The sequence below is a fragment of the Pieris napi genome, chromosome 5 (assembly GCF_905475465.1).
Source record: "Pieris napi chromosome 5, ilPieNapi1.2, whole genome shotgun sequence".
In the NCBI taxonomy this organism is placed as follows: domain Eukaryota; kingdom Metazoa; phylum Arthropoda; class Insecta; order Lepidoptera; family Pieridae; genus Pieris; species Pieris napi.
The window spans coordinates 5,402,567-5,425,547 of record NC_062238.1 but is presented as its reverse complement, the minus strand read 5'-3'; the positions used below and the strand labels follow the sequence as shown (position 1 = coordinate 5,425,547).

Below are 22,981 nucleotides of genomic sequence, written 5' to 3'. Positions count from 1 at the left end.
GGTCATAATGATTTAGTGTCTGGAAGATATACACACTCACCAGGTCTACATAGCTTACATTCGACGAGTTATACGAACTTAACCGGTCAAAGTGACGTACCATCAAGTCATCATCGTACAAGTTATACAAACTCACCCAACAAAAATTACTTAATTAGAACGCCCTCTAATCGTTCGGTGGCTAGTAATTTTTCTCCTGAAAAGTATGATACTTTGACGATTAATTCTACTCGTAAACTGCACGTTAGGTTTTCTTATAATGAAAAAAACTAAATGAAATTACTTAATAAAAATATCGCCAAACCAAGTTCCTAGTACAGAATTAATATAACACAATCGAATTTAAATGGTATTAAAATTAATTATTTTTCGTATTTGAGAAGCGCTCCGTGGGCATATTTGGAACTACACGAAAGCCCAACAAAACATTTAGAATTAATTGGTGCAGATATAAGAATTATAGTATGGAAAATAAATAATGTAATATGGTCATTATTATATTGACATAAATTATTATATTAATCGTAATGTACGGACGTATATTTGCTTTCGATTAGTATTCATATAGTAAACTACACCGCATGTATCGAATAGTAATATTTGTACGGCAAGCAATTTTTAAAAGTAAAAACACCGGAAATATTTGAAATTATACAAATATCGTTTACGTTTTTAAAGTACCAAGTATCTGGCCTTAAGCCAACATTCTCTACGTAGCAATTTATATAAAAACGATTGTGTAAGTCATACAGCGTCACCGACCTATGGTCCAAGGGCAACCTGCGACAATATGGAGAGTAAATAAATGTTAAACACAAATATACAGTATTTACGACATTCTTAACCTACTAGTAATAATAATTATTAAAAATAACTAAAACAAATTTAAAAAGTTTGGTTAAGAAATGCTGGCAGCATTTCCTCGCTGAATTACTTATAGTTAATAATATTATGAAGGAAATATATGTATTGCGAGTAACGTTTTACCATTTTTGTTCTTAGAAATAGTTTTAGATCAAAAATAACAGATCACGTCAGTATAAACAATTTGAGTAAAGAAACCATAATCTGTTTTTTACTGTATACAGTTTTGTATTAATAGAACGCGATTTTTGGTTATTTGTAGCGCATAAAGCAACGTCCCCACGGCTTTATTATGAAACATGAATAGTACCGTTTTTGTTATCGTAGTTACTAACCTGTTATATTGAAATTACATCGTGACCATGGTGACTAGCTAACTTTTACTTACGTTTTATAAAGTCTAAAGCGAAGATTTAGTATTAACGACAAAACAAAATACATTAAATTTGTTATTAATTGGCCCATTCTGATTATTAAGTGTAAGTGAATTTCAAGAAAAAATTCTTCGCAGTGGTGGGTGGGGTATACCTAATAATGAACCTTATAATTTCTTGGTTTGGAACAGAGTTGTACATAGAAAAGTATTTATTAATTTAGTGAAATTAAACATAGGGCTAACGGAATTTATATTGAAATATTGTTTAAAAAACGATTTTTATTAATAAATTTCATCCTTATGTTTAGGTTAAGGCTTCTAGATTTAGAATTTCTATCGCCAGTCAAACTATGGATAGAAAGCTTCCATTAATTAGTTCAAATATAGCCTTTTTCATACAAACGACGATATTCAAGATTTTTGTACTGAGGCCCGTATTCTAGAACTTAAATCTTGTTTCCAGAACTGTCAAACCATTTTTTCTTTACGAAATTATGTTTGATAAGACTGAAATACGTAAGAATACGGACCTTAAAGTATTCTTAATAGAGGAGGTCTTAATTTCTACTTTATGACCAATTCAATTTCTTATTAATAATTATATTTTGTTTCTTAAAAAAAACTGTAAAACATTATGTAGGTAATAAATTAATATAAAGTTTATTACTATTAATAAATTTAAAACCTCCTCTAACAAGGGTACACTTTCGTAGATAATTTTTTTTCATAAGCTATTTTTGTAATATTACAGAAGTGCTTCAATAGATAAATTTAACCCTAGCGCCAAATTGTACGAATTTATTAAGGAAATGAAGTATTAAATGTTATCCAAATATAAGAGAATAAGGAATGTATAAAATTATTGGCTTATACAGTTTCTAATTATTATTATTATTATACATTAAATTATATCTATGAATTAATCATAAATTTGAAAAATATTGTATACCAATTCTAAAAATGATATTTATGTCATGTTGCTAGGTTAAAACAGAATAAATTCATATTTTCTCTATATATTTATCTATGTTAAAAGAAAAATCTAATGAATGTACTTATCAATATTCGTCTTCCAAGGAATAAGGACAACAAAATATCTTAATATTATCAAACGTTAATTTAGTGAAATTTTCGACTTAATTCCTAAAATTGTAATATTTATGGATTCAAAAATCAATTTTTGCGCGGTGCAGGCGCCGCTTAGTAATGCTTAGTCCAATGTGATGCTTTTATTAAAATCAATTATGATTTAATGTTTTAGAATGATTTCAAAATACATTTAATAAATCAGTTACTAGTGTTTTATTTACTCCACTTTACCAATGTCGTAAGTCTCCACCTAATATGATATTGTCCCTTTCGATGTCGAGACGCTTGGTCCGTGGGGTTCTAGCGCTATAAGGCTTTTTAAGGAAATAGTAAAAAGGTTAGTCGACATCACAGGAGACCAAAGAGCTGGCAGCTACCTCAGAAAAAGATTTAGTCTAGCTATTCAATGGGGGAACGTTGCCTAAAGGGACTCCTTTTAATAATATATTTTAGTTTTTACATTTTAAGTTTAGTTATTGTTTTTTTTTGTTATTAATTGTTTAATTAGTATATTATTGAAATATTCATAATAATGATGTGGTGAACTTTATTAAATAAATAATTGACCTACGTTTACGATTTAATAATAACAACCCAGTGCAGTGGTGCTATATCGGTCTTGGCCTCAGATCGCTTCCGTTTCTTTGATTATTTATTTTATTTTTTATAGTCAAGTAGATCAGTCACCTTTTGCGTCTGTCAGATCTCTACAGTTTGAGACATCCCGGTGTCCTCGCGATGTTGTCTTTCATTGTAGGATCAAGTGTTATTGAATAGAAAGAAGGTTCCATTGGTGCAACGCCGTGCGAACTCAGGGTCGCATACTTAAGTTACAAAGTATTGTAAGAGATACGGACACAAATTTCTATGTCTGATAAAAGGGAGTAGGAGCCTCGTACCAAAAAATAATCTATACTTAAAAGTCAGAAGATATTGAAAAAGATCTCATTATAAGGATACAGAATATAAAAGAGCCTGACTTGATGTCTATAATGTCTATAAAGTGTATTCTCATAATATTATTAGTATACCTACTGCAATAAAGTGTTAAGAAGTATTATAATCAATAGATAAATAAGCTGCAAACGCAATCAGCGGTATTAATTAAAACTGCACCACTTCTAGAAATGATACACTTTCAGATCTAGCTTTAAAATTGTTTAGTTGCCAGAAATATAGAAATGAAAAGATTTTGATAATCATCCTTAAATACGATAATTGTAGTAAAATTTTACTAATAGCTTTGACAATAAAACATAGCGTAAGTTTTGGTAGTTTTATTTTGTTTTTGGTACACTTTGCTAACTCTAACCGTAAGTCTAAGTAAATAAGTAACTTATTCCAAATCAGGTCTACAGTACAATTAAAATATACCTAAGCAATTAATATTATACTAATTTTTATTCGTCTATATAAAATAATTATACTAATTTTGCAATTACTTCAATAACAGTCAAGAGATGGCGCTGTTATAGTTTAGCTTTAATACCGCTATCCGCCGTAGTAGAGCGCTAATGGTCATATAATTGTATGGCACAAAATTAATTAAACTGTGCCGATTAAACTATGTAACATACAAATTAATATCAGTCCAGTCCATATTGTCAACTTCGTGCAGAATTTTTCCCTGATTTACGCATTGTCTCTTCCTCACTAGAAGACGATGTGTGATGTGGAGCGTCAAAGAAATCTGGTGGGTACTTGACGGAAGACGGTCTATTGGTAAGACTTGCTCTGTTTAAGGCATCCACGACTAGTCTATCAGACATTCTGGTAATTGGATCAGGTGCTGTTCCAGGGGATGTACTGGAACTATTCATATAACCTGAAAGTAAATAAACGGGTGTGTTTGAAGAGGTAACTGCAAAAGACTTGTCTTTTTAATGATCTTTATTAAGGATTAGTCTTAATTGGTTATGATGACAATCACGCATATAACAATGTCTAGAAATTAATAAATTTGACGAACAAAATCTACACAAATGAAGTATTATATTTTCTAGTGCTCATCTTTATATCGTGATAAGTTATTTTAATCAGTGCTAAAAATAAAAGTCTTTAATTAAATCACTTATATAAACAAGTGCGGTTTATAGAAATTTTATCGCGTCGTGTATAATAGAAGACAAAAACCGAACTTACACATTGTCCAACAAACCCAAATTTTTATAAATTACAAAATTTTGAATTAAGTAATTTCTAAAGGATTGCATCTTCAAAACAAGCTTAAAGTAGTCGTTTTATTAAACGCGGCGATAAGCTATTTTCCTATCATCATGTACGTTGGTTTTAACATTGTTTCGGTTAAACAAAATAATGACTTACCTTGTTACATACACCTAGATTCACAACGAATGTATTTCAACAATAACAAAAAGCACCATGGACAACACAAAACGTTTCACGTAAGCAATCAAATCTCATAACCTTATTTTAATTAAAATCCCCATGTTTTATTTCACTATCCTAAAATTTATGTTATCTATTTAGCGTCACCAGTTGATGGAAATTATTCAGTACTAATTAAAAAGTATAAGGTACTTTTAAAATGAATAATTATAAACTATTAACATAATTTTTTTTCCAAAAACCATACTCAAAGTCGTTTATTAAAGGTCAACGATTGCCTTAGCCTACTAACAATTTAAGCTTTTAAGTATTATAATTTTAATCAGTAATATATGATGTATGATCACATTTATAAGTTTTTCAAACGAGCATTAAATTTCCTAAATTGTTGCGGAATTCATAAGATATAAAATGATTATTGTTAAAGGATTTTTTTGCAGGTCTATTATTTCTGAATTAGTACGTCTACGATGTGAATGTTAAAATTGTTAGAAGTTTTAAATTTTTATTAAAGCTCAGTTTTACAATAAATTAACATCTATTAATCGACAGATTGCCCCGGTTAGCGACTAAGGTAAATATTCCATTAATATTGTTAACATGGGAGTGAATATATTCATTTTTTTTATTAACGAATATTCAAGAAGTGCCTATATACAAACATGTTTGTTTTACATAAACTTATGACGTATGTGTGATTCAACATGGTTAAACTAACGTATAATATGTGGTGTTTTTTATTTGTTTAACATAGCAGGTTATAAATTCTAACAGAGTAATTTACTAAAATACTTAATATGATTGTATGCTAAAACAAATATTATCAGGGAATTACTATTTTAAGACAGACGGCAAATAGCAGGATAAGGTTACAAAAATTAAAGACAAAGAAACATCACAACATGCATTATTCACTTAATATTTACAAATAACAATATATTTGTTAACACTTTTTTGTAAATAGAAATGAAAATACTGGAATTTAAATATCACTCATCTTAAATATACTTAAACCTAATAAACTTTGATATAACACTCGATCGTAACATGGAATGCTTAGAATCATCACAAATAATCATATGAGTTTGAACTATAACTTTTAATAATATGTTAAATGTAACATGACTAGTTGAAATTTATTATTCATTAGGGATTATGAATCTAGCTCATCTATGCAGCTCTGCTGTATGCATAATCTTTATTTGATAGTTCGAAAAGTGAGATTCTTTTGTTTTTTCCAAATATGGAATAAATTCTATTTGTTCGATTATAATGTGACGGTGAAGTCTCCATCCTTTTGAACGGCTTTTGGCTCTGGGGTTCTTGGTTCCTTCGGTCGTTCGGGCAGTTTAAGGACCATGGCTTCTGTGCTCTCTGCGATACATCACAAAAATATTTACAATTAATATTACTAACGAAATCAAATGGTAATTTATTTAGTTTCTCTAGGATATAATTTTAGCTTAATTAAAAGCACATAATCATAATATTAAAAGTTTTACAAGAAAATGTTCACATATTACACAGAGAATAAGATTTAGCGTCTTAACAAAGTTTGAGATATTTTACATTTAAAATTTCTCATTTAACTGTGATCACAAAAATTAAATGGGTGACTGGTAATTTTTATACTTACTTTGATATATACAATATTTATTACATGGGTCCAGTGCAAATTTTAAATCTAATAAACATTTTACATGCATGTGCGTATTATGACCATAATTAATAACACTTATCATTATCTTAAATGAACTATAAAGTTATAACTAAACAGCTATAAATTCATTCTCGAATGAATTACATAAATATTCAGTCAGCATTCTTAAAGCATATCCTTAATGCACTTTTAAAGAACGTTTTTACGGATGATAACAGCGAAATTATATTACGTGAGCCTCGCTGAACTGTCGTTAAGTTTTTGAAACGATACTTAAATAATATAATGTCGCATTTAATCTATTACAAAAGCTTTGTTTAAATAATCCTCACCAAAAATATTACTTACAGAAAATTAAAAATCCAAATACACTTTACTTTTTATAACTGTAGTTTCGTTCTAAGCCAGTGTTTTCCTATGTGGAGTCCACGCCTCACAGGGGAGCAATTTGATTGTGAAAAATAATAAATTTTCGAATAGAAAAAAATATTGGTTGTTTGTAAAGTAGGTTTACGATCGAGATGTTTACGTGATAACGTCTTATTGGTGATATAAGTTTTTGGGAAGTAAGGAATTAATGAAGATAACAATTTTTTCAAATTTTAAATTACATCTATCGTTTTATTCACACTTTTGATGATAAATTTCGGGTGTAAAATGACAAGTTTACTTATTCGACTATGATATACATTTTTCTTCATACATTCACGGAATGACTGGCAGCGCTCGAGATGAGACGGGAGATCGGTCCGTCTCTCTCTCGTTATACCTGCGATCGCGCTCGTGAGGTTTTGGTGTGACACAAGTTTCTGAACATGTCAACCGACTAAAACGATTTTAAAGACGTTGTCAATAATTATTCTAAAATTAAATAGATTAATTCCACAAAAACAATTTTAATTTCCATACGAAAATTTATTATTTTTTAAATAATTATTTGGAATTTCAGTCGTTCATTATATGTTTTAAAATCAACTAACTGTGTTTCGTTAACAATTTCCAAGTAATTTCTTCCTAAAACCTACCTTTACCTTTCTTTAGTGAGCAATTCAATTTTAGAAATTAAAAATTATGCATGTTACATTCATCATAAGAATTTTAAGATGGCTAAGGGGGGGGCATGGCACAAAATAGGTTGGAAAACACTGTTCTAAAATGAATATTATATTTAGATTTGCAAGGGATATACTATATATACATTCTGTATGACATAGTAATATTAAATGCAAAAATGTATTCTATCTAAATTATAGATGTTATGTATATCTATTCAGTTTAATACGATGCCAATATTAAAAACAAAGAGAAGTTTAACCACAAGAACAGGTATTGTTTTGTATGGTTAGTAATTGTGTGTAAGCAAGCGTTATTATCAATTGAAAGAAAATATTAGTAACACTAAGTTTGCTCATAAAATACACATATTCATTTAAATCAGCGCTCATTAAGATAATTTCCTTACAAATAGTTGAGAATCTTATTTTGAAACTATATTTGTTGATACTGGGTTGACTGTTTTATTAACATAGAAATGCTTATATAGTGTATTTATATTATAGCCTTACAAATTATTTTTTACATTATTAATTGAATCACAAACTATATTACAATAGGTTTTATTACAGTAAATGTTCCTGTATGGTCATAAAACTAAGTTGTCCCAGGAGCTGCTGGCAACTCTCAAAAAACCGTAGCACATTGCTACGATTTTATTCCTACGCATATAAACGATTTCAGTAGTTTAATGTATTATAAATAAATATTAATTAAATAAGAGTAATGTGTTATAATATCAATAAAAATATACCATTAAACTATATTGATTATTATTGAGCGCTACTCATTAAAGTGCACTTTCCTGCAGTAACCTAAACATAATAAATCAAATACTATCTAAAACTCATAATAATTTGTTGAACTTAGATAAACATAACATATAATTTATCACAGTATTTTACACTAGTTAATTCATCTTAGGTATGCTTACGTAATTACCTTTGTTAACACATTAAATAAGATATTGTTTCAGTCAGGTTAATTCAATGAAAATACATTAGACAACATAAAAGCAAACATTAATGTCGCACATACAACCAGCCACCACCGGGTCTACGTTTGAAAAGAGACTCACCAATAGATCTGTGGTCCGCTTGACTTCCATAAAATTCGTCTAGTTCTTTCGCCGAACACAATGGGGTATCAACTTGCATAGTATCTTCGAATTTGGAATAATCTACTTCATATCCCTGACGTTCACGATTATATGTCACTAGAGGCACAAATCTATGACCCCACATTAATTCACTAGCCGTATAACTAGACCGGGCCTGAGTGGTTTGCCCGGTTGACTCGATGGTACCTTCTAAAACAACCACAATTTCAAACTTTTCTTGAAGAATATCCGCAGCGGAGACTCCATAGAACGGGCTGTCCGCGTTTATTTTGTGAACCATAGTGATAGGCCATATGAAAAATAGGTTGCTGTCACATCCATCCGCGTTCAATTCGAGCTCTGTTTGATAATGGGATAGCACTTCCCCTTCCTTGGTAGTTCTGGATCGAATAAGTTGCGCTCTCACGCTAGCTCCGATTATGTGCGACTTCCTCATGTCTCCCACGCGGAACATAAGACATAGTTCACCATCCCGCTGACATATTACAGCGTGTTTCGAAAATAGCAGTGTTTGTGTTCTCTGCTTCGGTCTCGTCATTTTAGCAAACACTATACCGACCGTAAAAGCTTGAATTGTCACACCCACTATACTTTGGAAACACATTATGAAAATCGCTTCCGGACACTCTTCTGTAGTTGTACGCGCACCGTACCCAATCGTATGTTGAGTTTCTATACTGAATAGGAAACACGATGTAAATCCATATATTCCCAAGACACAGGGCTTCCAGTTCGATGACTCTTGCATCTCTGGTAGGTGGTCCGGCTCGAGATCTCCATGTGTAAACGCAATCAGCCACCATATTAGAGCAAATATTAACCAGGATACTATGAAAGAGAGTGTAAACAGTAGTAATGTCCATCTCCATTGGGCGTCCACAAAAGTCGTAAACATATCTTGCAGGAAGCGCAATCTTCGCTGGCTGAGGCGCGACTTGAGAATGTTGCACTCGCCATTTTTAAGTATAGCTCGTCGTCTAGATCTTCTAGAAAGACCATGTCTGTGCGAGCGATTCCTGAAAAAATAAAAAAAACGATACGTCAAATCCTCGTCGTTCCAATCGAATGGTGCACGGTAATTATAGATCATAAGAGAGCAAACGCGTAGATCACGCGTGAACGATGCTACGACGCTACGACCTTCGTCAATGTTAATGTCGATAATGGACACTAGTTAAAGTTATAGCCAGTTAAGCTATTTCTAAAACAAAACAATGAAATGGAAATTAATGATATAATGCAAGAAGTATAAAATCGAAACAGTACGGGATGGTATTCGTCGGAGACGGCACAGGTGTTCGCTGATCGACGAACCTCTTGGTGCCGGTGGGGTAGTAGACGCCCGGGGAAAGGTTTCCGTTCCCGGGGACGGTTTTGACTTTAAGCCATTCGTCAGGAAGGAGATGAGACTCCTCGCGACTGGCAGGTGACTCGGGGTCGGTTCGCATGGCGCGGTCGGCGTGCGCGCAGCTCACTGGCAGGAGAGCGTATGCGTAGACGGCACCATCCCTCACAGCTCCTGAAGCAGCGCACGCGATAATGCCACGGTCACGACTGCCTCTATCGTTCTCCACACAAAGATGACGCGCTAAATGCTTTATAATTATATCGCGAGATTCTGTATGGAAATTATCAGTTCAGTCGGAAAACAAATTTCAGTTAGTATCAATTTTGCTGTTTCTACATATAGGGTGTGGCATGGGTTGGCATAATTTAAATTTAAATCACAATGCAACTACAATAACGTTTTAACTGCTTTACCCCCAAACTACCATTAGATATAATTTATAGTGCAACTAAGTTAGGTAGATCCTGAAACTTTTAAATACTTTATTGATAATGTTACATATGTTTTTTCATATCACAAAACCTTCTTTACTTTTTAATATTTATTACGTTAATTTTTTTTAACATTCTGTATATTCGGTCCCACCCCACTTCATTTAACTCTCAATTTGACATAGTGTGAATTGATTTGCTAATGCGCAATTTCCCAGACACTAATTTGAATCGCTCGACTCTCTCAGAAGGACATGTTATAAATAAATATGATCTAAAACAATAATTATGATATCAAAATATAAGTATTTAAGCAATGTGTTTAATAATGTTATTTTTATAAAATCATCATAACTTTAATAGAAGGAGGTACTCCCAACATATTATTACAATTTACAACGTCGACTGGAGTTCTTTTAATATAACTTTCATTGGCTTTTTTATCTAGTAAGTGGTAGGTAGTAGTAAGAAAAATATTCTATGAAAATCAAATGTAAATTCATAACAAGGTACACGAGTTAAAATGTATTAGCTAATTTTATAATTATCACCACGCCTCCGTAAGCAGAGATGCATGATCGTATTATTAAAGCCTTAAAGTAAATAATGTGACATCTTTAGTCGTGATGTAGATATCAGCACATAGTAAATAATCGCTATATTAAAATTTTCCGGTTATTTATTTGCAAATACATAATTTATGTAAGAATTGTAGGCGTTGCCTGTGTAGTTTGTTTTTGACCTGACTTCAGAAAACTCGAAGGAGGAGGTGTAACTTCACGTGTTATTTTATCTCCTAAGTTCCTTAAAAATCAGTTCTAGTCAGTCTCCTCCTTTGTTATTAATTACCTACTTATAGTGTTTATCAATAATCCATCTTTTTTTAATTTTATTTTTGATTTGAATGCTACGAGTAAGTGAAAAACCTATTTAACACTGCGCATTATTTTTCACTTTATTTAAATAGATAATATTAATTTATTTGTTTTTTTTTTGCCACAGGGACCAAACTTTTTAAATTTGTTTAAATTTTCATTTTATTTATTTTTAATTATTTTTATTATTACTTTATAGGTTAAGAAAATTGTAAATACTGTATTTGTGTAAATAAATAACTTATAGATTATTTAAATAGATTATATTTCAGACTTCTATACTACATATCGATAATTCTATTTGAGCCAATGTTTTTATTCCTTACTTTGTAATGATATTATTAATAGAAACACCTATAATATATTAGATCGTAGAAACGTCATTACTTTCCTTATTGTTTAGATTCTATATTATTCTAGTTTCGGAGACACCGACCTGTATGTTTAGGTTTATCTACGTAGATTGCATTAATTAGTGGGTATCCTTAAGTTTATAGCGTACAATTAAAAAGATAATCTAACTTATCACAGATTACAATGACAATTTTTACTAAAAACATACGTAATTTATGGTTAAACAAATGCTTATTATAATCTATTTGTTTTAGCATAAAGATAAAAAATACATCTTAATTTTATTTTATTGTAGTAGAGTTTTTAAATGATATGTGTAAGTTATTGTGCTTATTGGATAATCGTTGGACATTACGTATTCACTAGCTGTGTATGAATAGATTTTTCTGATTGCATATGCTACGCTTACTCTTAAAGAAAACGTCAACTGACGCAGACTTTTTTCCAACAAATGACGACGTGTCGACTGCCCTGACTGACAGAAAAATTATCAATGACTCACATGCCCCTGAAATGTATTAACCCAACCCGAAATAATAAAAAAATACATTCTTGTCAGTTTTAATGGCGTCGTAATTGCGTTATTATGTGTCTTTATTGTACAATAAAAATAAATAAATAAAATTGTGTCCGTGCCCGTGTGGTTTTCATATTAACTTGGACCCTACATTATAACCGAAACGCTACCAAGTTCTAGAGACTGTATCACAGTCTATATAGGACTCATTTCTCACAGTCTGTGCTTGTGATGGAAATATTCTATGGCACGATTAATCATTCACTATCTAGACGCGAACCAATATTTACAGATTTTCGTGGATTTGCTAGATTAAGAGATCCTGAAGAGAGTTATTAGTTAACCTTGGATACTGATGCTTTTACAGAATATTAAGGTTAAGTGGATTAAACACGTGAAAGTGTTTAAACGTTGTATGGGCAATATTTTATTATTTCCTCTAAGAGTTTTTTAGTAAGCGATTTGAATTTTGAAAGTCAAAAGGTTTTTTGTAGATGAAGTATATTGTTGTTTAGAAATTTTCAATCTCATTTTTGTATAAAAATAGTAGTACATCATTTTAGGAATATATTTGTCATCTTAATAAGTAACATCAGAAAGAAAAATAATTTGCCGTAAAAAAATTTTAAACAAACTGTTTTAAAATTTAAAAACTACAAAAAAATTATAGATACATTACCCTTCAAGATTCAGTCACAATACCTTTTGTAAACGAAAGTAGAACAGACTTGGTCAACAACGATAATGTCACTCTTATCACTATTTGCGCCTACGACGCATTTTCAGAGAACAATTTTAAAAAAATTATCGAAATTAAAATTTTAATTAACAAACATGTTCCTTACATCAACTTAGTCATGAAACTAAGATAATATATAAGTTATCGGTCGTCTGATTAGATATTGGTTTGAGAATGTGATAATAGACTGAAAAGGGGTACGTTTCTGTATAAGAACAGTTGCGATTTATAATCAAAATATTATAACTTATCATATAACAGATCAATGAGATGATAGATGGAAAACCAATAAATTTAACACGGCTTATAACTTTTGAACTATTCTATAAAAGCTAAATACTAGCTGATAGATTAATTAAGTAATTCGTATTAATCTTTTATATTACTTATTAAACTAAAAAACCAATAAAAATGGGTTGTATATACGATTGAAAATTAATCTATTCAATCGTAAATTTTGTAAAATTTTAATATCGTGAACATTAATTAATTAAATGTTATGATTATATGAATTGCTAATTGGGCTAAAATATTATATTTAAGCCATTCTTTAATATCAACGGCTTTACTAAATAAATAATTAGCAAAGACGTTGTTCATATCTAATCACTCAAATCATCAAAAAATTTTACTTTTATCAAATATTTATCCATCGTGGTGACTAATAAATGTAATTATGCTCACTTGTTTAATCGGTATGGATAAAGGTATCACTTGCGGACCTAAGCAGTTATGTTTTTGGCAAAGTTCGTAATTAACTTTAAAACAATTAATAGAATAAATTATCGAAAAAGAAAACGCGCCTCATTTTTCGTTAATTAAGTTAATCCGTAATGATAGTTTACTTTCCTGTAATGGGGTGACAATGCATGCATTTAAACGACCCATGCGAGATATTAATTATCATGACGACTCATTGGTCTAGTGGTTAGTACCCCTGACTGCGAATCCATGGGTCCCGGGTTCGATCCCCGGCTAAGGCGAACATCGATGTGATGAGCATTTGGTGTTGTTCTTAGGTCTTGGGTGTTTAAATTTGTATTTATATGTATATCTATCCATAATATGCATGTATATCCGTTGCCTAGTACCCATAACACAAGCTTCACCAGCTTAGCATGGGACTAGGTCAATTGGTGTGTCTTAAAAAAAAAAGAAAAAAAAATATATATCAACTCTGTGGTCCTAAATACCAGAGACAACGTAACACCTAGATAACGGTAAACAGAAACTCACCTACAACTGTCCACTCTGTAAATCGTGCTTTGTCCTATAGAACTGCTGTATGTTGGTATTCTATGAAGACTGCTTACTGGGTGTATTGAATGCTGTCGTAGTAGACCACTCGCACTGAACCCAAGCATCGGCGATTCTACCACAGAACTCTCAAATACGCTCGTCTCATCCGTTTCCTCCTCAATAACACCTGGTTTGTAAAATATTTTACCAGCAGAGAGTACTGGCTTCGATTTAACATTTTCGATATCTTTTTTTATTTCCATCTCATAGGTTGATGTAGAAGGTTCCATTTTCTTTCTAGTATATTCTGCGTAGATATTCTAAAGTTATCTTTCTTGATTGTTAAGATGGCCATCGTCTTGGAGATTAGTGTTTTTAGATTCCTGAAAAAATAAATTATTCTGTCTATGTTCACTTGTTTAGAACAATATATATGACCGAAACAAAACACAAAGTGCATCGGTAAAATACAGATACCGTAATAAGCATTCAAACCGCTTATAATATCTATTATATTTTAATATCATTGTTTCCATTCGTAACACATATTGCACATAGAAGGCGTTCAAGTTCTTTGCATATCTCGTTACAGGACATAATAACTAGTTCAGTGACAACATACGGATTGAATGTAATTGATTGTCTTGATTAAAGTTTTAATATTTGAAAATTATGAAGGAAATGCACAAAATACATGCTTGTTATTATTGAAATTTAGAAAGTATCCTTCTCTTAGTTATGTTTATAATCATACAATTTTGTTAAGTGACATCTCGTGGTGAGTAGAGAAACTAATTAAAACATCAAAGTACGTTCCAACAGTCGTTTTAATAAAATGGTTCAAGTTAATTTCGCAACTAAAGTGATCAATATTACAAGACAGCGGTTATGAAGTGGGCGCATCCAGGTTTATATATAAGTTTTACGTATCATTAAATTCTGATAATCCACATGTTTCATTTTATGAAAGAATAATTTTCATTCAATAAGTCGTGAATACAAAGACAGGATATTACCGTTTTTCATGACAACGCAACGGATGCCTTTATTTCCCCGTTTCTTCCCACTAAGATTAATCTCGCATATTGCGGAAAACCTCGTAAAATAGTTAATCTAATCCGTGCTTTAATATGGCGAAAATTACAGTAGATCAAGACAATTGAGCTTAAAATTTACAAAAATCGCCTTGACAATTTAAATTAGGGCAATGATTGCGTCGATTAACCATCATTAAAACTTTGCTAGACAAAATATGATTTGGCTTCTAATATGTAAATAGTAAAGTTATTAGACAAGTCACACTGTGACGTATAGTCACATTCGTGAAACACAATGTTACCTGAGCCGAAGGCCGATCTTAATTACGCTTCTGAGTAATTAATGAGTTTGCCACGGGGCCCTATTGCTACCCGCACATTACCTGTGAATTGCGATATTGACAATGACATTCGGTATCGAACAGTAGAATATCTCAAGAACGTGTCTTATCAAACGAATTGTTTATTTCTGCTTTTAACCGACTTCAATAAGAGAAGATTTTCAAATAGGTGAATTCTTTTATTTTATGGATATCGACACTAAAATCGATTTAAAAATTAATATATAAACCCATTGGCTTAACAAAACTATTCGCACAGATCAAAAGGTGTACTTAAATAGTAATCTCAATTTTAACGTTCTTTTGTTTGTTTTTACACTCCTTTTTCCTGTAAGATAGACCATAGCGACTGTAATCTGTGATAATACAGATACATAGGTATGAATAGAATAGTAATAACATTATAATTGAAAATTTCCTTCGTTTTTATTATTTGCAATGTTGTTTCAAAATATAATAATACTACATATTTCCATTGTTTATGGTTTTCATTCATACGTACGATGCTTTATCTATGAATTACGACATATTTTTAATTAAGCACGCTACTGCGTATTTTTGGATTCCGTGTTGGATGTAAAGTAGGTACCTAAAGAACACATTTTGTATATCTTATTATATGAAATCTTAAAACTATGTAATATCTAAAAGTAGAAACCTATATAATTGTATCTAAATAGACATCTGTTTATGAGGTCTTTATAGTCCATTTTATACAAAATCCTAGGCCTGTTACAGAATATTATAATAAAACAAATTTATTCTGAATAAAAAGGAAGTATTTACATTTAAGTTCCGCACATTAGGAACTTTTTCAGTGTATTTAATGTTTCATTACTAGTGTTACGATGAGAGTTTTTATCTATATAACAGGGGCTAAACAGTTAGAAGACTCATATGATATTAAGTGAGGTATCATTACCGATGCCCATAAAGAGAGAAATCAGCGAGATGAGAGAAATGCCATAGATTATTTTTTGGCGTCGATTGTGATATGTGAATCGAAAGATAAATACGAAATAAATACATTTGAATAATACTACACTGATTTAGATCTCTATGAATAATATTTTATTCTCTAGCAATATTCAACGGTCAGGATATAGTTTATTTAAGATGATTTGCGTGAGACGTAGGGGTCAAAATTCACAAGTGGCACTAGGATGTGCCTAAATTTATTGCAGTAGATTAAAGTATGGCCATCGAAGCAGGAAGTTACTATTTCGGACTAGTAATTGGAAGTTTTTAAATCATAACAAAATTTAACTAAAAATATACTGCACTAAAAGATTAAATTTCGTTTATCAACTATACTTAAAAAAACAAAAGGAAGTAAAGCTGGTATGGTATTTTAATATTTATGTTTAATCTAAACCAATATTGTTCTATATAATTTAAAGACTTATTACACATACATATAAACACACTTGAATCCCGATAATACGATAAAAAATAGCTCAGTGACCTGCCCACAATGTAATAAGGAGCGGGTGAGTCAACGTAAAATTAGATGTCATGCACATAAGAACGACACTTCACCTATTCTGCCTACTCTATTGATATTTCGCGACCTTAACGTTATTAATATGTTCTTTTTTTATTTAGTCTATGGATAACTGAATTGAGTGTAATTGTCTAAACAATAGATACGTAGTCTAGATACTAGGCCATAAAATCTTTAAAAAAAAATAGAAACGTAGTAGAATCCCATTGTAAATAAATGTATGCATGTCACCTATGCTATATTAACATAAAAAGTGTTTTACATATTAAGTACATAAGACTTGAAAAGCGAACTAGGTTTTGTTCATAACATTTTTGTAATAAAAAATACACTGAATGTGTATTGTTTATTAGAAATATAATCTATGTTAAATAATTGATAATAAAATTATCGTCTCGTACCTAATTTGAAAAAAACAATTTGTAGCTATATTAACTACTTAAATATATACTTTAAAAAATTTGTAAGTTTAAACAAGCAAATAAAGAGTCAAATAACTTACCATATTTAAATAATGTTTGCTATTCGAAAACAAGAGAATTCGCACATAGTTTACGAACACATATTGTCAATATAAAAAGAGCGGGAAAGCGCGTTAGTTCGTTCCAATTTTGAATTTCATCTTAACAAAAGCGACAGGGATCGGAATGTCTAATCCCAGCGTGTGGATTGATCGCCAGGATACAGATGACTGCCAACCGTATGATGCAGACTCTTGTTGTTGGTACCTATGCCAATTGTAATCCAACTTTATTTGTTAACTAGCCACGCGCTCGGAAACAATTGACGGTGTTCACTCATTCACTGCCAGTGCCTCTGCAGATAAGATTTACACGGACCTTTTAGCTGTCAAGGTATAGAATATGTTTATAAACAATGTAATTGGCTAGTACTTTTGTCAAGATGGTACATGGTAAAGATAGAGCAATCATGTACGTATTGCAACAAAAATTTGGAAACTATTTTTGTATTCTGTTAAACTATTGTTAGAAGGGATAGATATGGAATAAAAAACCGTGTTATAATAATTTATCTTTATCTTGTAAACAATACTATATATAAGACCAAGAAGTGTAAAATACACTTTATAACAACAATAGGGTTACTATACCTGATTTAATTTCAACATACTCAAAACAATTTAAATGTATTTTAAAACACATGGCTATGATTTTGACTATTTTTCATTACTATGGCATACCCTAATGCAACCTTATAATAAAGTAATATCGAACATGTATACATTGTTATTTTTTTCCTATTAGGTAATAATTACAGCAAGCTTAGACCTATCACAGTTGCTCTTTTGTCAGGGCCGTTGCTCTTTCCGGGCGTCCTCAGGTGCATCCCGCGGGATGTGACACTGGAAATGAACATACGTATTCTTGTCATACCAATAACTCTTCGCGATTAGGTGTTAAGTACTAAAGCGCTTCCATCCGCCCGTTACAAGGTTATATATATCGCACATTTTGCGATATATATAAAACCTGATATAGACTTTCGTTCGTTATGATCCTTTAAATATTTTATTTTTAACTTTAGTTAATAAAGAAAGACATTACACACTTTATAATAAGTCATTTTTATTACAGCGCCATCTGATGGGTAGTAGAAGTATTATATCGTAACCAAATCTTAAGATTCCATTTAATAGAATGTTTTTACGAAAACGTTAAAATTATATGGCCGCGATAGGCTTAAGAAAATAGTGTAGATTTTAAGGAAAGTGATAAATATTTTTTTTTTTAATTTAGTTGCTATTACCGCATATTTAATACTAAAATATTTTATAGTGGAGAGTAGCGAAACTAAGAAAACTATGTGATCGCCGTAAAGTTATAAAGATCCTAGATATAATGTTTGTCTAAGATTGACTGCAACAAGATAGCTATAAAACCTGTCAAAGTATCTTCTTTATCTTTTCTTAGTAAATAAATATTTAATTAGTGATCGTGAATATACACGAAGTAACAGACGGAAGTAAATCATTAAACCTGTGTGACGCTTTTGAAATGTATATAACACATAGACCTTATGTATTAATCGTAGACATTATACATCAGTGTATTTGAATAGTACGTACGATACTTGTATGAATTTCGAAATAAATGGGTCTGTACACAAAAGAATGCGACACTATTGAAGATGTGCCTCACACACTTTGCAATTGTTGCAGGTAGGTTAGCTATTTAACTATATGAAAAAATATATTTTGCAAGCCTTTCCTCCATATCAATTTTTTCTATTGTATTATTTTATATATAGTGTTTATTTGCCCGTCAAAATTGTTAAGGGTTTAAATTCATTCTCGTATGATATTCTGCTCTACCTACCTACGATCACTTATAAAAAATACTTTCACTTCTTTCTACTTTCAAAGTATATTCTTATTTTTACCTATTAGTATCTACTTATTAATTATAATCCTTAAGTAATTAATATGATACGAAACACAATTTTCAGACACATCCAAAGAAGACGGTCACAACGAGCTAGGTTGCAAGAACGTGTTGTATTTAAATCGGGTGACTTGAACATTGATAATTCAGGTGAAAAAAAAATTCGACTGTTCAATGACATAGTCAAAGTTTTTATAGAGGCACGCTGGAGATTGACAATTCTATATTGCGTTATAGCTTGTGTATTAACTTGGTTCGTGTTTGCTGCCATCTGGTGGATGATTCTGTACCTTCATGGTGATCTCGAGAGCGATCATTTGCCCCATGCCTCAAATTTAACAGAATGGAGACCTTGCGTAAGAGAAATTTATAACTTTACGTCCATATTCTTATTCAGCATAGAAGTCCAAACGAGCATAGGCTATGGTTCCAGAGCAATCACCCTGGAATGCCCCGAAGCAATGTTCACAATGTGTATTGAAAGCATAACAGGAAAAATAATACAGTCACTTATTATTGGCATAGTATTTGCTAAGTTAACGAAACCAAAAAATCGCGCGCAGACTCTGATGTTTTCAAAATACGCTATCATTAACCAAAGAGATGGGAACCTCTGCATGATGTTCAGAGTAGGTAACACTAGGAAATCGCGAATAATAGCTTCAAATATCAATGCTTATCTGATAAAATATGTAGCTGATGGCATTGACCTACTAAATTACCATCAGATAAAGTTGGACCTAAAAGTCGACGCATCCGATGACGTATTGTTCATATTTCCCCTAACTGCCGTACATAAAATTGACCAACGAAGTCCATTCTTCAACGTTTCAGCTAAGGAATTACTTAAATGTAATGTAGAAATACTTGTCGTGTTTGAAGGAACAATTGAGTCAACGGGCCAACCGGTTCAAACTAAATCAAGTTACATTAGCAATGAAATACTTTGGGGAAGACGGTATATGGAGCCTTATTATTACAAAAAAAGTAAACAGGGATTTGTGATAGATTTTTCAAAATTTGATGAAACATATCGCGTCAATACTCCGCTATGCACCGCTAAGGAACTTTTTACTTATTATAAAAATAGGTCGTTGAGAAGACTTCATTAAAATAAAAGAGACATATTCCTACCTGTAAACTTTAATAATGAACTATCTGTTAACAGGATGTTTTTCGAGGTGTGGATGTAAAATCATGTTAATCTTGCGTAGTTCCATTAAGTCTTTGTACATATATCTCTGAGCAGCCATTTGTAGTTCCAAGGCAGCAAGTCTTATTTTAATGTTCCTTAATAAATTTTCACACGAATCAACGTCTTTTTTTAACTTTGCAAGTTTCGTTTTGGTAATATTATATTGTTCAAGAATGAAATTAATATTTGTCATCATACAAGTCTCTCACCAATTAAATTTTATATCACAATGCAGTCACATCTATCTTTTTATTTGTAAAAAATATGATATTTTCTGCGATAAGTGATAAACTATGTATATATGTGCGATAATAATAGTGACGAATGTTGTATTTATTTATCATTCATCATCAACATTTTATCGTGCGATAAGTTGTTTGCATATAGGTAGTATAGTTTTCGTTGTTTAGTCTACATTAAATTTTTATTCAAACATTTTTTACTAGAAATGTGTATTTTTTAGGAAAGTAGAAAAAGCTAGCAAATTAAATACCGAAAAGACCATTACATTACACTTATATAACATAACATTAAACCATTACTTAAAATTTCCACTTTTTTTATTATTTCAATGCTACGTATATTATGTACAGTAAATAATGATATTTAATGATGTTACCAATGATCATTCTTCCTTCTGCACCAACCAAGGGCCTCTCAACAAAACGGATAAAGAACCACAAAAAAGTTTAAAACATTGGTGCCTAAATGCATCATATACATTCACTGCGAGGTTTCAGGCAATTTATAAAAATTTTGAGATTTGGCGTGTTGTATTATGATGTCACTCATCTAATACGGATTACGATTTACGGGTGCGGGCCGCGGGGTGTTAGCCGCACAGAACACTATTACTTCTTGCGAAGAAGAACAAAAACTTCATAGTCAAAATATACTTACACTAGCGCTCCAGTTAATGCCATCGATGCTATCCTATGGCGCAAGAATTTAAAATGTATGAATAATTTCACGTAGAGAAATATAACTTTTTTAATAATGTTAATATCGCAACACAAAAGTGTCAATATTGCACCACATTAAGAGTCTCTATCTCGTTAAAATGTTGATATCATAACACAAAAGCGTCAATTTTGCATTGGAATCTCTTCCTAATTGATAATTAATATTTATACAGCACAATAAGCTTTTTTGCAGTAGCTCTCTTTTCAGCTAGAACTATTTACGTTAATTCAAACACTGAACTTTTGTAAATGAATCAGGCGGTAGAAAAGAAACAGCAAAACGATTTTGAGATTTTCACTTCACAAATTCTTTTTTTTGGAATCTTCAGGTTTTTCTTGTAGTCCCTTGAAAAAAAATAGTCAAAAAAGTGTGTGTGTGTCAGCTACGACACACGATTGGAGTATACTCCTTACGAACGATAATTATGATATATATCGAATAGAAAAAAAGGGTAAATGAACGCATCTGCTAAAATGATAAGAGTAACAAACATATATTTGTAATTATTCGGATTATTTATATTACTTCAATAAAGCGTATTACATAAAGTATGTTACAAATTAATTTAAATAATAATAAATTCTTCTATATGCATTTATTATACAGCATGCATACCCTGTACTCGGCAGCAGTATACAAGTTGTGGCAGAACCCGTCGATCGTAAGTATAAACGGAAAGTAACGGTTTTTTTGTTTTATAATTTGATGCTGTTTGACTCTTGTAAAAATTCTTAATATAATATTTCTATTACGAAATATTTTTTGCTACGTTATTAACGATTTATTTTTTCTTATGATCTGGTTTTTTTTCCTCCTGAAAACTCAAATCTACAACTCTCCTACTGCAAACAGAAACACGTTTCTAAAATTTTAATAATGTCGTCCTTGATCAGTGTTGTTTATATGAAAATAGTGCTATTCACCAATTTAAACAGTCGATGACTTTTAATTAATTAACTTTAAGTTTTGCCATTAGGGATAATTTAATATCGTCATCATCATTCGCTAATATAGTGCGTTTTCCAATTACAGCACTAGAGCGCATTATGCGGCATTATGCTCAACTTTGAATGTTCCAACTACAGCAACGCTTCGCATAATTGAGCACTCTCAAAACGAATGCACTCGCGTGCTTCTCGCAATCAATACAAACACAGTGACAGAAAATTGACTAGTGTTTTTTCTTTAAGTTGGCATTGATCGAAATTATCGTTAGTAAATATTATTTAATGTTGAAAAATTTGAAGGCTTTCGTTTCGTCGTAGATTTTGAAAATAATTAAAGTTATAATTAAATTTCAAACTGCTAAAATAAATAAATATAAGTATGGATGAAGGTATAAATAGTTACTTTTTTTAAATTCCACATTTAAAATATGAATACAATTTCATTTTAAAATTCGGATCTGTAAACAAATTTATTTTACAGGATTATACTTTTGTAAACATTGCAATGGTTTTGAAAAAGTATATATATTTTTAGATATCATTTAAAAAAATTACAAACTCCTAAAATAAATAAATAT

The 22,981-nt window shown here is 31.0% G+C and overlaps 2 protein-coding genes across 9 annotated transcripts; one reads left to right on the top strand and one right to left on the bottom strand.

Moving 5' to 3' along the window:
- Positions 1–3,593: 3,593 nt before the first annotated feature.
- On the bottom strand, positions 3,594–17,675 carry LOC125049928 (G protein-activated inward rectifier potassium channel 3-like). Of its 8 annotated transcripts, none has more exons than XM_047649460.1 (4): positions 17,399–17,675; positions 14,012–14,397; positions 8,470–9,527; positions 3,594–4,154 (listed from the first exon to the last, which is right to left on the bottom strand). In XM_047649460.1, exons 2-4 carry the CDS (start codon positions 14,302–14,304, stop codon positions 3,934–3,936), a joined length of 1,572 nt encoding a protein of 523 aa, XP_047505416.1. In that variant the 5' UTR covers positions 14,305–14,397; positions 17,399–17,675; the 3' UTR covers positions 3,594–3,933. The 8 variants fall into 8 exon arrangements, with proteins under 8 accessions (XP_047505416.1, XP_047505417.1, XP_047505419.1 ...); XM_047649461.1 differs by lacking the exon at positions 17,399–17,675 and adding an exon at positions 15,354–15,372; XM_047649463.1 differs by lacking the exon at positions 17,399–17,675 and adding an exon at positions 9,778–10,030 and having other exon boundaries at positions 14,012–14,131.
- A 1,249-nt stretch (positions 17,676–18,924) lies between these two features.
- Positions 18,925–20,609, top strand: LOC125049930 (inward rectifier potassium channel 2-like). The gene is made up of 2 exons (XM_047649470.1): positions 18,925–19,075; positions 19,363–20,609. The coding sequence occupies exons 1-2, from the start codon at positions 19,008–19,010 to the stop codon at positions 20,408–20,410; spliced, it is 1,116 nt and encodes a 371-aa protein (XP_047505426.1). The 5' UTR covers positions 18,925–19,007; the 3' UTR covers positions 20,411–20,609.
- Positions 20,610–22,981: the final 2,372 nt, after the last annotated feature.